The sequence below is a fragment of the Aspergillus ibericus genome, assembly GCF_003184845.1.
Source record: "Aspergillus ibericus CBS 121593 unplaced genomic scaffold BO80scaffold_26, whole genome shotgun sequence".
Classification (NCBI taxonomy): Eukaryota; Fungi; Ascomycota; class Eurotiomycetes; order Eurotiales; family Aspergillaceae; genus Aspergillus; species Aspergillus ibericus.
The window spans coordinates 307,214-322,477 of record NW_020292124.1 but is presented as its reverse complement, the minus strand read 5'-3'; the positions used below and the strand labels follow the sequence as shown (position 1 = coordinate 322,477).

The window sequence follows — 15,264 nt, the reverse complement described above, 5'->3', positions numbered from 1 at the left end:
ATAGACTACATACAATCTGATCTAGAGTTTTGTCTCGAGGAGGCTACTCTTCTGCATTCCTACGTTTGGCCATGGACCGCGTTTGCATCCGACCCGCCGGTGCTGCTGGTGCTGGTGTCGCCTGCTTTCTCTTTCTCTTCAACTGTTTCTTCGCTGGTTGGGCCAATTCTGTGAGTACTTCTGCGGCTTCTTCTGGGGCTTGCTTTTGGCCTTCTTCGGGAGCTTGTTCCGAGGCCTGTTCTTGAACCTGCTTCGAGGCTTGTTTGAGAGCTCGTTTCGGGGCTCGTTTCGGGGCTCGTTTCGGGGCTCTTTTTGGGACCTGTTCTGGCTCGTCTGGCGCCAGCTGCCCTTGCTCAGGATCACCATGGCCCCGAGGCGCAGGAAACTTAGGCAGTTGGTCGATCTGCCCCGGAAGTCCAATGCCTTCCCTTTCATCGATTTGCTCTCCGGCCCAAGCTCTCACCCGACGGTCCGTTCGTTTCGGAAAATGCAGTGGCAAGTTCGTTTGAAGGTATCTAATGCTCTGTGTCACCTTGGTAGGCAGTGGTTCACCATCTTCGGGCCGTGATTGGGCGGTTTTACGCGCTGTCGGTCGACCCTTTTTGGCCGGCCCTGCTGGTATCGGCCCTGCTGGTGCTGGCCGTTGGGGTGCTGGTCTTGCGTGCGCCGGCCCTTGTTCCACATAAGGCCATCCTGGCCCTACTCGTGCTGCAGGCACAGCTATCTTTGGGGGCCTAGGCACCAGTAGCTGAGGCACTGCTTGAGGACCTGGTACTCGTTAGCTGTCGGATCTGATTCTGCCAGACAAGGATTCGCCTTACGATCTCCTGCTGAAGCTGCTGGCTCTTTAATATGAGATTTGTATCCAGGCAGTTGCGAATATAACCGACTGATATCGACGGACGGAGGCACCGCAGCAGCATTATTATCAGCTCCTTCATTGAAGTAGTCGTATGGTTCAGTATCTTCCGAATTAGCGTCATCGGGGTCTTACACATGGCAGGGTTAGCTCATCGGAAAGGTTAAGAATGTGGCATGCAAGGGGCTCATAAAGAATGTGAGCGAACATCTTGACCAAGTGCAGATTATCACCGAGCAGAATATCACCGAGCATACACATCACAACAGTCCATGTGAATGGGCTTCTATTACATCATTTGATAATTCCAAACACATACAGAAATAGACACAGAAACATGCTCAACACCAAAAAGGCGATAACAAACCAAATCCATTTATACTTACCATTACCTGAAGCTTCCAATGGAATTGGAGAATATTCGGGTTCATGTACCATAGGGCTCGGCTCTGGCTCTGGCTGTTGAGGTGGATTGTAGCCCGGACTGAACATTCTCGCCAGCGATTCCACGAGTCGGTTGGCGGTCTCAGTTGGGACCCGTTTAGGATAACTCTGTCGCTCTGCTGGCCGCGAGACTGACCACGGCCGCGAATAGTCTCTATAAATGTAGGGTTCTTCCCTTGATGTAGGAAGCTTTGGCATCCATCCCCCGGTATCGTTTCCGTGGAGGTCTTGCGACCCTGCGACACCACTTGTTCCGGCCACCTTGGGGTCCGCAGAAGCGCGCGGAGTAGTAACAAACACTACCGTGTCTTCCTCTCCTGTAACAGCTTTCAACAGATGTTCCCTTTCATTCACATATTGCCCCATAGCCTGTCTGAACGCGGGGTCGCGAAGCGACTCTCTGAGCCATTCATCGGCAACTCTACGCAATCGCTGTCCCTGTAGCAGGCTCTCACCAGCTGGACCGGGCTCAAATTGCCAGCGAAGTGGAGGGTCTTGCCGGTTTGAATCTCCTCGAACATTTGGCACAATCAGCCACCGTGGTGTAGGGGCTCCTTCGCCGAAATGGATCTGTGGTGCCTGTAGGGTACCAGTCCGGGGCTGGCTTTCAAGCACCGCGGTATCCGTGGGCTGTGCACCTTGTAGAGTCCGGTTCGCTTTCGCTTTAGGCCGGGAAGGATTTGAAGGGGCGCCAGTCCGACTGACTGGCTGCGTAGCAGCGGCATGTTGCAACTCGGCAGCAGCATCGGCCAGGTTTCCAAACCGGCTTGACGGGGGCGTTTCTGTAGGGGCGTCTTCCACGTGCTGGACCTCCGGGAGATCTGGGGCGGCATCCTGTGCCCTAGCTTTCAGCTGTTTGCGCGATCGGTTAGACATCGCAGACTGAGTCGATAAAATCGGGAGCCTGTTAGCTTGTGCGGGCTGTGAGGTGAGAGGATAGTCAGAATACGCACTGAAGATGCGTGTAGTACCACAGATTTGTCGGAATACAAACACGCTTTGGGTGGGCTCCAATTCGTAGGTTGTGGAAATTTGATAATTCAGGATAACTTGCGAAGAGTCAGCACACACGTTTCCTTGGGTTCGAAGAGACACCTGAATATATGGGACCGACTTGCATCTATCCAGGCCATTAATTCAATCTAGGTTGTGGGAGGATCCCTTTGACCCTTATCAATTGAAAGAACCATCCGAGGTCGAAAATAGAAGGACGTGGTACGGCACTCTGCCTTTCTTTGTTGACATTTGCTTTGTCCAGAAACACCGACAAGAGCAATCTCAACTGCTTCTACTACAAAGTCTGTCGTCAGCATCGCTTGCAACAAAGCCAGCGGATTGCGGGTGACTACTTACCCAACGCCTGATATACTTAGGCCAAGTCAAACCGCGACGGTATGAACTCCACCACACGCTTCACAAAAGATAGGTCTAAGGCAAAGGTATGCAGTCAGCCAGTCTCGTTGAATATAAAGGTCTAATATCTTGAGTTTGAGGAACTCCAACAATTTGGGGCGACGAAACCTGCAAAGACAGCGATAACGTCATGTCCTCCTATTCTGCCGTTTCCCTCCTAGTATTCCCACTTCCATCGCAATTTCGCCCCAGAAGATTAATCGAACAGTACTACGTACCTTTTTTGCTTTCAGTGCTGCCTGATTGCAGTCATAGGCCCATCCTATGGGAGGCAAAACTGGGACGAAGATCAACAAAGAGAACATTCCTCGGGGGAATTCCTAGCGCTCTGATACCGGATGGCCGGCAAGCAATCAATGGAGGGCTCACATGGCTTGCTGTTCCTGTCTGCTATCCTTGGAATGCAACTAGGTAGCTTGATAGCTTGCCGAGAAAAAGTCAGGCGATCATGTCTTGTTCAGATGCATGCATGGTCTAGGAAAGGTGTCTAACCTTGGAAAACGTTGGGCGTAAGTCAACAGCTGATCGAGTGGAGTAGCAGTCTCAGGTCGTTGAGAGACCTCGTCAGACTTCTGCTTGAGCTAATAGGAATGGGGGTCTATGAGCTTATCAACTCCGTGCCAGAACCAGTATCACGTACCTTGTCATATAGCTGAGGTCACATCAACCGGAGAATATGCTGAACGGCTGATTTCACATTCCACAGCCCAGTTGGGAGCGTGCTCCAGTCCAACCGGGGATGTAGTAAAGGCATAGACTACGTGACACAGAATGAGGGGCAGCGGCCAGCCAGTCAGCCAGCCGCGAGATTGGCCCCCTCAGCACCAGCCATCCATCCCGCGGCCCTACGCTGGATGTCGACTACTGATACTCCCTGTCTCTTCAACCTAATAACCTAACGGGAGCAATCCTCCAAGTGAGTCCGCCCAGTACTCTCCCTAGTGACCGATGATCGACTCTGAACAGCACAGTAAGGGATGCGTGACATTATGTACGATTAAACCACAATATATGATCATAACAACTATCGCTGGCAGTCGGCCACGCAATGCTGGTATGCTCGTCGCAGGAACTATACTCAAGAATAGTATATGGAAGACATTCGATGTTGCTCGGAGCTATCTGGAATGGTGCCCCTTCAACCATGACACTCATTGCCAGTATCTAGGTTCGTCAAACACATGGTACCGGTGGCCACGAACACCCTGGCCGCGGAACAATCCGGGGAATCGAAGGCCTTCAGGGACCATTTCCTCCGGGATACGCATTTCATTCTCCGGTTCCGGCTCTCCAATCACAAATTTACCGACCTGTCAATAGCTGGTTAGCACAGCAAGAACTGAAGGAGGGGCGGGTCAAGGGCATACCTGAATTTCTGTGTCGGTGATCGAGTCACGGCTGACTCGCGCGTAACCAGTTCTCTTCAAGTTCTTGTAAAGAATGTACTCGCACCAGCGGTCCCAGTCCGTAGGGTCAATGTCCTTCATGCCACTGATGTCGCTCACGTATGTGTTGTAATTGCCTTCAAGCGGCTTGGTAACCAAGTAGCTCAGCAGCACCATCGGACGGGACGAGGACCCCATCAGATTGGACAAGTATTCCGTTTGCAGGCGACGGTCTTCCGGATCCTCCTCCTGTCCCGAATGAAAGACGACAACATCAACCAGCTCGCCGTACATGTCCAGAGTGGCGTGGATGGCAGGAGCAAGTTCACCAACGGGCGAAGGGAGCAGATGGTGGGTGGAGTTGACGATCGGGAACCTGGACAGGAGGGCAGATCCCCACGTGTGCTTGTCGGGGCCCGGTCCAAAGTCGGCGTACATCCCCAGATCCTGGGCCAAGAACTGAGTGATATCACGGTTGCCCATGATGATGCGCTGGTTGTCCGATTCAAGCAAGCCGATCACGTCAAGCTCGAGCTCCTGGATCACGTCGCGCATGCGTCGCTCAGACGCCCACATATCGTTATCAAGCCCGAAATGCACCGTCCAAATACCCATGGTGGCAACCTTGTCTTCCTTGTGGTAGGGGGCATAATCGTTGGTGGGAAAGCGGAGATAGGCAATGGAGACAGAGAGTAGTTGCAACACCGCAAGCACGTAAATAAAGTATGACCGCTGTCTTCTGCCGTTGGGACTGATGGCCTTACTCTTCGGGCTGGAAACGTTCGAAACACCAGCCGAGAAGACACCAGCACCAATGGACAACATGATAGTGATCATGACCCAATCCGTGTGCTCCCTCACAAGGTATCCACCCGGAACGAAAGCATAAGCCACAACCCAGACGTGGAACAGGATCAGGAAGATGTACAAGAGGCAGCCCACGCCAAAAGTAGCGCCGGGAGAGTGTCTGACGGCCGAGGAAACCAGGACGGGAGTCACTGCCAGCAGGTAGAATGCGAGGACAAGACCGCCATAGTAGCCCGTCCAGTGGCTATAGCAGGTGAGGAATGCTGCACCCAAAGAACCAAGTCCGAACGCCGTCCAGCTTCCAGCCACGGAGGGAAAGAAAAGACCGTAGACGAGGCCAGCGCCCATGGCAAAGATTGTGAGCGCACCATGGGGGGCTGCGATCGGGCCTCGCACGGGATATCCTTCCCAGACCCAAGACATCATCGTACTAGAGTCTGACAGAAGGTAGTGCATGGCAAACATGACACCTCCGAGACCCAGGCCGGCCAGGAGCCAGGAGCCCTTCTTTCCGCTCGTTGGTAAGTAGTCTCCTCCGCTCGTTGCAGGTCTCCTGTAGGATCGAAGAACGGCTAGGATGGCGAGAAGAAGGCCGAGCTTGTTCCATCCACCATTTTGGCCGTTCATGATGGGCCACAGAGGGTTGTTGGTCGTGCATGCGAACTTGGCAATGCTAGACATGATCAATCCAATGGTCCAAGAGAGAATCCGCGATTCCAGACGGACGGTGTTTGCCCGCTCCGCATACAAGGAAGCAGCCCAGGTCACACAGCTGCAAATGACGGCGAAGGAAGTGACAAAGAGCCGGTTGGCGGGATCCTGCACCTTGTATGCCAGGAGTCCGGACAGCGAGAGCAGGTGGAACAGGCGAGGATTCTTGATGGCCGCAGACTTGATGGCCGGGATGCCGAGGAGCAAAGGCGAGAGGTAGCAGACAATGGCAGCCTCATATCCGGAGATACCCATGTGCCAGAGAGGGAAATCTACAGCGATTAGACATGTGATCCTGCATCAACAGACACATACTTACACCAGACCAGAACAGGAAGGGAAGTGCAGAGCGTCCAAAAGACAAACTACAACTCGTCAGCAATGACACTTGAAAGGGAAGTCTCAGCCCGGCGCGTACCCCATTGTAGACCTCTGCGGCCGCATCAATGATTTCGGACCAGAAAAAGCCCTCGCCAAAGGTGTTTCCAACGGGCTTGCCCTTCCTGACTACGAGTTAACTGCCATGCCCGGGTTATGTCTGGAGAACAGATTGTACACACTCTTTTTCAAGGACAGAGTCCGCAGTGGTCTTCAACTGCCTGGAAGTTTGGGATCTTAGATCACGTCTCTCAAATACCGACAACCATCTTTTGGCAACTGTACATTTTTCTCTCTCTCTGCTTTACTTTGGAAGCCAGTGTACATACCCTCTGCTGACCCCCTTGACATCCCTCACAACAATCTCGAATGCGTCAAAGTCAAGAGCAGTGACGGCATCGAATCCGACATCAAACAAGATGAGCGACCACTCGAAGAAGGCGTATTTCGTATAAGCTAGAAGGGTCAGTCATCTGATACATAGCATCCGTGTTGACGCAGGCTTACCCCCAGCAACTTTGTGCACTTTGTGTTGAATGAAATAGTAGATCAAAGGCACCAGGGTACCAAAGAAGAGGCCTGCCAAGATCTTGCGGTACTTGACAGCGCGGCGGTTGTTCGGGCTGAGGGCGAGACAGCCAAGAGTCCAAGGTAAGGTCGCCACCAGGTACGAGATCATGAAAATATCGTGCCAGTCGTGATCATCAGTCGAGGTAACATAGGTCCAGCCTCCACATGTGAAAGTCCGGAACAAGCCCACACCGGCGACCAACTTTGGTAGAGCGGAGTTAGGGCGGGCAGTGAGGAGGTACCAGAGGGCGACGAGAGCGAAACGAGGACCGGAGGTGATGGCAATGAAAACCTGGAAGAAGGATCGTTCAGGGTAGCGGTCACCAATGGTGGCCGACACGGAAGGGAACCATTCGTCAGGGTAGCCGTAGTGTTCGTTCTGGACAATCTTCCGGAAGTGCAAGGACATTCCCACGACCAAGGCACTGAAGAAGGCCGTGTAGGCCACTACCGTATGGGTCCACGAGATCCATTTGCCATTGAGCTAAGAGACATGTTCAATTAGCTTGAGAAACCGCGACGTGCAGAGACACTAACCGCCACGACGGCATCCCCATCTTTATATCTGGGGGCCATGGCAGCACAGGAGACACCGAGCACGGACTCCAGGCCAATTAGAAGAATAAGCTAATAATGAAACAAGATAAGGGGGACCAAATGAGCGTCGACGAAAGAGAAACGAAATGAAAAGGGAAAAGAGAAGGGAAAGAGCGGGTCGAACGAGGAATCCAACAGCGAGCAGGCCGAGATTCCCCTGAGGTGAGATGATGGGATGGCATTCGGAGCGAGGCTCGGCAACACGCGGGCGGCCAATGCCACTAGCCCGATCCGGCAGGCGGCCAGGGCCCTGGCCGGAGATCGTGCGGGATGCCGACAACTTTTTTTGCTGGTGGTTCTTGATTTGTTCCAGTTGAACGGACGGTGCTGCTTGCTGCTTGTTGAACCATCCTGACCCATTATGTCGGCCGCTACAGACAAGGCACGCTTCTTTTTGGAGAAGTCGGTGCCTGAGCTCAAGGAGTTTGAGCGGAAGAAAATCTTCACCAAGGTAATGAATTCTCTTCCCCACGCGATGCGCCCAGGCAACTAACCAGTCTATCGGGCGCCAGGAGGAAATTACATCAATCATCAAGAAACGGTCCGATTTCGAGCACAAGTTGAATGCGCGTGGCGCTCTACCGATTGATTTCGTTCGATATGCGCAATACGAGATGAACCTGGACATCCTGCGCCGGAAGAGGGTGAAGCGCTTGGGGATTCGGTCCGCTGGACACTCTGGGCAGAGGCGGATCTTCTTCATTCTTGATCGTGCGACTCGCAAATTCCACGGCGATGTAGGTCTGTGGGTTCAGTACCTCGAATACGCCAAACAGCAAAAGGCCTACAAAAAGGTCTCGACCATTCTTACCGACGCCTTACGGTTACATCCTGCCAACGTCGACTTGTGGTTGTATGCGGCGCAATACTCCGTCGATGAACATGCCGATATGACACAATCCAGAGGGTACATGCAGCGCGGACTGAGATTCTGCAAGAGCTCCAAAAAGCTGTGGCTGCACTATGCAAAGCTGGAGTTGATCTATATTGCCAAGCTCGTGGCTCGGCAGCGCATTTTAGGCCTCGACAAGCCGATCGAAGCCCCCAAGCCGGCGCAGGAGGATGACATGGATGCTGATGTGATCGCTTTACCAAAAATCACTGGAGAAGACATCAACCCCGACGCTGGAGAGGATGGTGGTGTGGATGAAGTGGCCCTGGAAAACCTCGCATCCACCCCGGCCCTAACTGGTGCTATCCCTCTCGCCATTTTTGATACGGCAATGAAGAACTTTGAAAATGACGACAGTTTCGGCCATGAATTCTACGACATGGCCGAGGAATTTGACGACCTGCCCTGTCTACGCCAGATCCTCCAACATGTGGTCGAAACGATGCAGAATACGAAGCCATACAGTCCTCATACGCAAATATGCTACATCAAATTCCCCACCGCTGGAATCCGGGTCACTTCGCCCGAATTCCCACGTGCGTTTGGCGCGTCGTTTGCCCGTCTCAAGGAGTACCGGAATAACCCCAAGGTCGCCAAGGAGATCGTCAACTGGCTACAGCCACTCGAGAAGACCGAAGGCCTGGATGCCTCCCTCCAAAAGGCGATCGTCGCCACTCTCCGCAACGCGGAGCGAGTTGTACAGGAAGCGTAGAGCTTACATTTCATTTGAATCATTCACAGGCGTTTACCGGACTTTTCCATCGCAAGCTTAATGGGCAATGAGAATAAAGGAAGTTCCTCTTGATTATTGGATGATGAAAAGTCAGCATGTTTGTTAGTCGTCATAACTACCCCGTCTGCTGCTCTTTTTGCTGCTGTGCATTTTCTTCGACTTGATACGAACTTCGTTGGCAGCTTTCTTTCTGCGCTAGATCAGCCCGAGGTTCGCATGGTCCCAAAGCGGGATCATAGAACCCAGGGAACTTACAGTCTTTGTACTCGATCGCGTTGTTCCTGCGATGTCTCTCCGGGTATATTGTCCTCTGCAAGGCTCTTGAGTAGCTGGTGGAGCTTGTCGTAGCAGGTCTCCAAATTGGCGGTCTGCCTCCGTGATTCCTCCGACTGAATGACCAGGCTCTGGGTCCTCGCGGCAACGTAGCGAGACGCCAGCAGCGGTGAATGTAGCACTTGGGGGATAAGAGGCAGTAATGAGCCGAGGGAGACTCGTAATGTGGCTTTGGAATTCACCCTACACAGTGGGCGCATTGACCGAGACGTGTTAGTCACCAATCAACGGGAGAGGATTCGGCTCAGTGCGGGAACAGACTTGTTCACGTTCTGACCTCCGGGGCCACTCGACCGACTAAAGGAAAATTCGCAGATGTCACGCGGGATGGTGATGGCCTTCGAATTGAGCTTAGCGACCCATTCTCTAGCCGCCGTCAGGTCCTCCTCTGAATCTAGGCCTTGGTGGTTCGAGATGGCGGCGGCTCGCCTGGACGCAAAGGTTCGTATCGCGATAGTGGGGCTCCAAGGCAAAGAGCAAGCGAGGGGAACGCGGTGAAAATTACGGGGGGGCAGCCGGACATGAGCCATGAGGGAGTCTACTCCGCGGCTTACATGAGTTGCCCGGAGCATGTTCGCAGGAGAGCCCGAGAGAAGGAGGGAGTGCCGCGCAGATGCATGTAGGAACGGGGACATCGAATTAAGGATGGTCTGCTAACGAGTAACAAGCACGAGGATCTTCCAGAAGCCAAGCTAGAGCAAGGTAGCGTTTAGTATGACGGAGGTACCAACTACCAAGGACCCGTTTACTAGTGGTCACTGGTCAGTGATCAGGTAATTTAAGGTAGGTGACCGGCAGGGTTGCGGGTAGGGGGGGGGGATGCTTCAGTGTCTGGGCCTCGGCGAGCACACCGTGGTCGATGGTCGCGATGGTCGCGGTCGTCTTTGACAGTTGACTACTCCGTATGTGACTGGCAGAAAAGGTGAAGAAGGTTCCGATACCGACAATCGACTTGATCAACCAGTCAGTTGACTTCCAGGTGCTCCGAGCCTCCCGGCCATGCCCAACCGAGTCAACTAGACGGAAGAACTCCGGACCAGGCAAAGGATCTGGACCTGATGATGGGGTGAGAGGTTATTCTTAGCTAGCTGCGGTGACTGCTTGACTAACAGATACACAGTACCAGGAGAGCAGATGAAGCCCGGCGCGCGAGGACCCGCTCCTAGGCGGGAGATCCGGCCAGTCAGACCGCAGGGCCGGCGCTGGTGCAGCACCACGACTGGCCCGATCGGGGAAGGCGCCTGGACAGGCCCGAACGCTGACTTGCGCCGAGTTCGAACCTTTCCGTAACTTTACGCGGCGAGGGCGACCTGGGAATCTTCTCAACCTTCTCCTCTCAGTTCCTCCCCTCCATCCCATCTGGTGGACGGTTCCCTGTTCCATACCACTTTTGGTCAACCTCGTTTCATCCCGCCATCGCAATCTTGCGTCTGCTGATCGGGTGTCCAGTTTTTCCCAATTTCTTGCAATGATCATTGGGTCTGGGATGAAATAATCCGTGCTGGTTCTCCCCCATCATCATCCTCCTTCATCTACTCCATCTTACTAGAGCTTTCTATACGCCTTGTTGGTTCTTTCTTCCCTTTGTTGCAGCCACCTGTACTATTATTTCTTTTTTCCCTTCTCTCCTGTTGAAACTTACCTGTTATTTATTTATTTATTTTCTCTGTCTACTCCTGTCTACACTTCTGCAGTTGCGCTTATCGCCTCTTTTTTCACTGTTGTTAACTTGTTATCCTCGGGCAGGATCCAGTCAGTGGTGTGGCTCTCCTCGCCATCCCTCTTTCTCTCACCCTCTGCCACCCACTCCTACGCCTTACACCCGACTCACTCACTCCCTTCCCCTTGGCCTTTCCCCCCTCCAAGTTGTGGACAATTTGCCATCCCTTTGACCGCCCCGGCTCCAACGGCCCGGTTCTTTTACCAAGATAGCCCCACCTTAGCTTTGTCGATTTTCCTAAATCCCCATCACCCGTTGTGGTTCTGCTGGACCTTTTTTTGCCGTGCTTCTTGTAGATGAATCGATCTCTTTTCCTTGGTCTACATGACGCCCAGCTCCCCAGATGAAGCTCTTCACTTCCGCGGCAAGACCCTGACTCCCGAGAGTCCTCGTCCGCTACACGTCGCGGAACCGGCCAGGATTCCGGTGCTGCAGAATCAAATGGACCCCGTTTTCAACGACACGTCGACTTATGAAAAGTCCGAGCCTTTCTTTGAGAATCATAGTTTTCCGGCGCATCCCAATGACTCGACCTCCTTTCGTGGCCCATATGCAGGACCCGGGGAAGTGAGGGGAACCACTGGCGCCGTGCAGGTTCCGGAGCAACCACCACCGCGCCAACCACCACCAGCACAACATACTCAAGGTAGCTTCCACTCGGGTTCTTCGCAGGTGGAGGATGGATCGATGAATGGATTTGCCAACGCACTGTCTGCTACAGCTACCACTGCCCAGGCGTCCTTTGGATCTGACCAGCCCGCGCCTTCCATGGCCACCGGCCCCTCCTCCGCGGTCCAGGACGCGCCAGCAAACTCTTCTCTAACCACTCTGCCTTCATCAGATCCTGTCTCCCTTCTAGCTCCTCCTCCTCTTCCCGATGTCCATCCCACTTCCTCCCATGCCGCTCAGAACACCCCCAGTGCGAGCGAGGTAGACCACGCAGTCGCCAGCTGGACGACCCCGTCCGCGCCGTCGAATCGCCTAGACTCCCAGAGCAAATCTGATGATAACACTGGTGAGGATGGTGTCGACTTCCAGAACCTCCTCGATAATCTGCCCCCTTCGTCCACCGCACCCTCTGCCCCCGCGGTCTCGGAGACGGCGCCTTTGTCCACGGACGTTTCTGCCAATCCCCCAGCAGGAACGGACGAGGATGCGCTCCAGTCTGCCCTGGGACTTCCCCCTCGCCCCCCTCCCCAGGCAAAGCCTTCCATCCACCCCAACTACAATGCCAGTGATGACATCCGGTCATACCACCAGCTCCCCCCTAACACGTCCACCACCCAACCCTCTCCCCCCGCCTCCTATTCCGCCCAGCAAAGTAATTACCAGTCCGGTCTGGGGCTCCCATCATTGGCTGCGGCTGGCGCTCCGGGAACCTCCTCGGGTGCCAGCGCTTTGCCCCCTCCCCCTGTTCCGAGTTTCCAGCAGTCTTCACCGACTGCGACGGAATCTTCAGACCCGCCAGTACCCGCGAATAACAAGAATGGTCGCAATGAACGACCGGCAGCCCGGCAGCCCAAGAGTGCCGATGAAGATACTCCTTGGGGTCCGGATGTCCAGAAGAAGTACGATGAGTTTCTCCATGATGAGAGAATCTACGTAACCGAAGGCCTGTGGGATCGTTTCCCGCCGGGGTCCAGATTGTTTGTTGGTTAGTACTTCCCTACTGGGCATGGAAGGGTCTCAACAGTCCTCTGACTGATATCGCAGGCAATCTGCCCACCGAACGAGTGACGAAGCGAGATTTGTTCCACATCTTCCACAAATTCGGGAAATTGGCCCAGATATCTATCAAACAAGCCTACGGGTTTATTCAGTTCCTCGATTCGTCCGCCTGTAAACAGGCACTCGATGCTGAGCAAGGAGCCGTCGTTCGAGGACGGAAAGTCCGTAAGTGCACTCAATCTAGGTCGGACTTGATGGCTCGAGACTGATCCGGTGGCACCAGACCTTGAAATCTCGAAGCCACAGAGGAGTACCAGACCCGGGGCCGCCCCGGCGGAACCTTCTCGTGCCCCTCCACCGAGACGTTCGAGGTCTCCAGAATTCAGTAGAAGTGGGCCTTCGGGCGGCCGCAACACAAGAGCTCCGGCGGATCGTTATGATCGATCATACGAATCGGGCCGCGTGCCATTCAGCGACTTTAGGGATGAGCCGGGCCACCGTCGACGTGACGACTATCGACCACCCCCGCCTCCTCGCTCTCCGTCTCCTCGTGCCTTCCGCGGGAGGGATGGGTATCGGTCTCGGGATAGGACTCCGGAGCGGTATGATCGACGTGATCGACGACGTTCTCGGTCGCCCTATACGAGGGATCGGAGGTATCGCAGTCCAAGCCCGCGGGGCCGTGGGGCATATGAAGGCGACGTGGAACTTCCTGTCCCTCGACGAGCTCCGAGAGATGTCCCCGAAGTGCAGATTCTTGTCCTCGAGGAAGTGGATCGGTGAGTGATGCAGTCCTGCCTTTCTGTTGGCTGGTCATCTAATGCTTCTCAGCAATTTCATTTTCCACGTGGAGAATGCTTTCCGCAACCGGGGTCTCCGGGTTGATGTGCTGGTCCTTGGACCTCGGATTCCCTTGAACGCTGCTGTTCAGCGACAGGTCCAGGAAGGCGTCCTGGCCGTGGTGAGACTGTCACGGCCGAGCCAGTTCTCGCGGAAGATCCCGTTACAACTGTTCGATCGAAGCGGGGGCCCAGACAACTTTCGCTCAAACGGTGAGCCGTCATCTTTGTCAGTGCAGCAGCGCGACTTGCCCGCTAATGCGTTTGCAGAATATCCCGATGTCGAACCCAGTATCGCCGCCGAGATCGTGTTTCATGCCCAATCGATGCAGCGTGGCGCACCGCCTGCGCCTTTCACTCCCAGCCCGGCGACGTTTGGGGTGCCGCCGCTGCCCGTCCCCGCCGCGTCGGTGCCTCCGGTGCCTCAGGCGCCTTTGCCCATCGCCAACCAGCCCAACATTGCCAACCTGATTACTTCTCTCGACGGGCCCACACTGCAATCCTTGTTGGGCGTTCTCCAGCAACGACCGCCGGCTGTACCAACCGCGCCGCAGCCATTCCCTGCTACTAGCACCCCGCATGGTGCCGCAGATCTCGCGAGCTTGCTGAATGCTGCCACTCGCCAGCCAGTTGCTGCGAACCCGCAACAGGCACTGCCTCCGCAGCCCTTCCCTCTCCAAACGCCCAATGCACCGGTGGTCTCCGACCCCAACTTGATATCATTGCTTGCCAAGGGCTTGGGGGGGCAACAGCCTCAGAACCAGGCTGCCGTAGGCCCCCAGGTGCAAAACATCATGAACCAGCTAGGCAAATGGAAGCAATGATTGACGACATTCTTTGTCTCTCTTGTGTTTTTTCTTCTCCTTCTCTTCTCTGACTTCACCGTCGTTGGCGACATCTCGAGGAGTCGGGCGTTGACTGATTGATCGATTTGAGAATCGGATATGGAACGTTACCGTCGGTAAGGGTTGTGACGGCTCGGTTGTTGGGTTGATTTCTTTTGCGTCGGTTGAATCAGCGAGTACACGTTATCGGAGTGCAATGGTCAGTTGGGTTTGAGGTACAGGGTTAGACATCTGGCCGCGATGTCGGGATTTGTTGCGGAGCTATTGTATCTACATTCATCACGGATTCTTGCGATGATAGGGCCATACTGTGATTAGCCTGGCTGAATGCGAGCACATGGTAATTCTAATAGCCACGTCCAAGGTTCAAGTGTAGTGGAGAGCGTCTCGCGCTGCCAATTGCCGTCCGGTAGTCATTAGAACGGTAATTGATATAGTACAGTGCCTCAGCAAGGCCACAGTCTTAGCCTCCAACTTCAATCCTTTCGCTTCATTGTTCCTTGTCCTTTACCGAGAACTCCACCCTTGTGCCTTCAAATCTTGAACCTGAGCCGCATCTTCCTTCTTGATCCGCTCAATGGTCTTATCCCGGTTGTATTCCATGACGCGCTTCTCCTTGAAATATTTGACCTATAGTAATCATGAATTAGCCATCGTCCAACTCATAACCATCCAATCTGCCAAAGCCGTAGCCCGTCGCTTAAACAACACCCAACACGCAAGGGAAGAACATACCCAAGCTCTCGAACAAGCCGTCTCGAACTCTGCAATCTCCTTGCCGCACTTGCGTCGCGCCTCCTTGTCATCCTTGATCGCATCCAGGATATCATTTCGGTCCAGGCAGGAAAAGAACATGTCGCGGCCTTGGTAGCATTGTTCGCGCGAGGTTCGATCGGGGGCGATGCGGCCGCCGTCGGAGGCGGTGTTGGTGTCGGAGGACCAGGAAAACCAACCCATTGTGTATGTTTGCGTATATGGTCTGTGATTGAGGAGAGGGTAGAATGATGTCAAGAAGGTCAGGAAATGAAATGATGCATTGCTCCGCTCCGCTCCCGCCGCGCCGCCGCAAG

The 15,264-nt window shown here is 54.3% G+C and overlaps 6 protein-coding genes across 6 annotated transcripts; 2 read left to right on the top strand and 4 right to left on the bottom strand.

Moving 5' to 3' along the window:
- Positions 1-43: 43 nt before the first annotated feature.
- Positions 44-2,179, bottom strand: BO80DRAFT_435821 (uncharacterized protein; the record flags this gene model as incomplete). Its single annotated transcript, XM_025720925.1, has 3 exons — positions 44-768; positions 822-989; positions 1,246-2,179. The coding sequence occupies 3 exons, from the start codon at positions 2,177-2,179 to the stop codon at positions 44-46; spliced, it is 1,827 nt and encodes a 608-aa protein (XP_025574179.1).
- A 1,460-nt stretch (positions 2,180-3,639) lies between these two features.
- BO80DRAFT_426227 (putative integral plasma membrane protein) lies at positions 3,640-7,320 on the bottom strand. The gene is made up of 8 exons (XM_025719709.1): positions 7,105-7,320; positions 6,505-7,051; positions 6,327-6,453; positions 6,180-6,218; positions 6,038-6,122; positions 5,939-5,984; positions 4,084-5,891; positions 3,640-4,026 (listed from the first exon to the last, which is right to left on the bottom strand). Exons 1-8 carry the CDS (start codon positions 7,141-7,143, stop codon positions 3,868-3,870), a joined length of 2,850 nt encoding a protein of 949 aa, XP_025574178.1. The 5' UTR covers positions 7,144-7,320; the 3' UTR covers positions 3,640-3,867.
- Positions 7,321-7,476: 156 nt separating this feature from the next.
- On the top strand, positions 7,477-9,113 carry BO80DRAFT_426226 (snoRNA-binding rRNA-processing protein UTP6). The gene is made up of 2 exons (XM_025719708.1): positions 7,477-7,615; positions 7,677-9,113. The coding sequence occupies exons 1-2, from the start codon at positions 7,526-7,528 to the stop codon at positions 8,766-8,768; spliced, it is 1,182 nt and encodes a 393-aa protein (XP_025574177.1). The 5' UTR covers positions 7,477-7,525; the 3' UTR covers positions 8,769-9,113.
- On the bottom strand, positions 8,624-9,948 carry BO80DRAFT_426223 (peptidyl-tRNA hydrolase domain protein). Its single transcript, XM_025719707.1, has 3 exons — positions 9,384-9,948; positions 9,045-9,305; positions 8,624-8,979 (listed from the first exon to the last, which is right to left on the bottom strand). Exons 1-3 carry the CDS (start codon positions 9,650-9,652, stop codon positions 8,892-8,894), a joined length of 618 nt encoding a protein of 205 aa, XP_025574176.1. The 5' UTR covers positions 9,653-9,948; the 3' UTR covers positions 8,624-8,891.
- A 934-nt stretch (positions 9,949-10,882) lies between these two features.
- Positions 10,883-14,472, top strand: BO80DRAFT_117088 (putative RNA-binding protein (Nab3)). The gene is made up of 5 exons (XM_025713464.1): positions 10,883-12,496; positions 12,556-12,735; positions 12,794-13,289; positions 13,342-13,562; positions 13,620-14,472. Exons 1-5 carry the CDS (start codon positions 11,167-11,169, stop codon positions 14,171-14,173), a joined length of 2,781 nt encoding a protein of 926 aa, XP_025574175.1. The 5' UTR covers positions 10,883-11,166; the 3' UTR covers positions 14,174-14,472.
- Positions 14,445-15,210, bottom strand: BO80DRAFT_426221 (cytochrome c oxidase subunit 6B family protein). Its single transcript, XM_025719706.1, has 2 exons — positions 14,930-15,210; positions 14,445-14,824 (listed from the first exon to the last, which is right to left on the bottom strand). Exons 1-2 carry the CDS (start codon positions 15,149-15,151, stop codon positions 14,702-14,704), a joined length of 345 nt encoding a protein of 114 aa, XP_025574174.1. The 5' UTR covers positions 15,152-15,210; the 3' UTR covers positions 14,445-14,701.
- Between the last annotated feature and the right edge of the window lie 54 nt (positions 15,211-15,264).

Bases quoted from the DNA above. Each gene is read 5' to 3' on its own strand.
- BO80DRAFT_426227 (XM_025719709.1), bottom strand. From the start codon at position 7,143: ATGGCCCCCAGATATAAAGATGGGGATGCCGTCGTGGCG. The intron at 6,454-6,504 runs GTAAGCCTGCGT...TGACCCTTCTAG, and splicing joins AGTGCACAAAGTTGCTGGGG to CTTATACGAAATACGCCTTC. The intron at 6,219-6,326 runs GTATGTACACTG...CCAAACTTCCAG, and splicing joins GTCAAGGGGGTCAGCAGAGG to GCAGTTGAAGACCACTGCGG.
- BO80DRAFT_426226 (XM_025719708.1), top strand. From the start codon at position 7,526: ATGTCGGCCGCTACAGACAAGGCACGCTTCTTTTTGGAGAAGTCGGTG. The intron at 7,616-7,676 runs GTAATGAATTCT...ATCGGGCGCCAG, and splicing joins GGAAGAAAATCTTCACCAAG to GAGGAAATTACATCAATCAT.
- BO80DRAFT_426223 (XM_025719707.1), bottom strand. From the start codon at position 9,652: ATGGCTCATGTCCGGCTGCCCCCCCGTAATTTTCACCGCGTTCCCCTC. The intron at 9,306-9,383 runs GTCTGTTCCCGC...CCCACTGTGTAG, and splicing joins GGAGGTCAGAACGTGAACAA to GGTGAATTCCAAAGCCACAT. The intron at 8,980-9,044 runs GTAAGTTCCCTG...GATCTAGCGCAG, and splicing joins CGCGATCGAGTACAAAGACT to AAAGAAAGCTGCCAACGAAG.
- BO80DRAFT_117088 (XM_025713464.1), top strand. From the start codon at position 11,167: ATGACGCCCAGCTCCCCAGATGAAGCTCTTCACTTCCGCGGCAAGACC. The intron at 12,497-12,555 runs GTTAGTACTTCC...CTGATATCGCAG, and splicing joins GGGGTCCAGATTGTTTGTTG to GCAATCTGCCCACCGAACGA. The intron at 12,736-12,793 runs GTAAGTGCACTC...CGGTGGCACCAG, and splicing joins CGTTCGAGGACGGAAAGTCC to ACCTTGAAATCTCGAAGCCA.
- BO80DRAFT_426221 (XM_025719706.1), bottom strand. From the start codon at position 15,151: ATGGGTTGGTTTTCCTGGTCCTCCGACACCAACACCGCCTCCGACGGC. The intron at 14,825-14,929 runs GTATGTTCTTCC...TGATTACTATAG, and splicing joins CGGCTTGTTCGAGAGCTTGG to GTCAAATATTTCAAGGAGAA.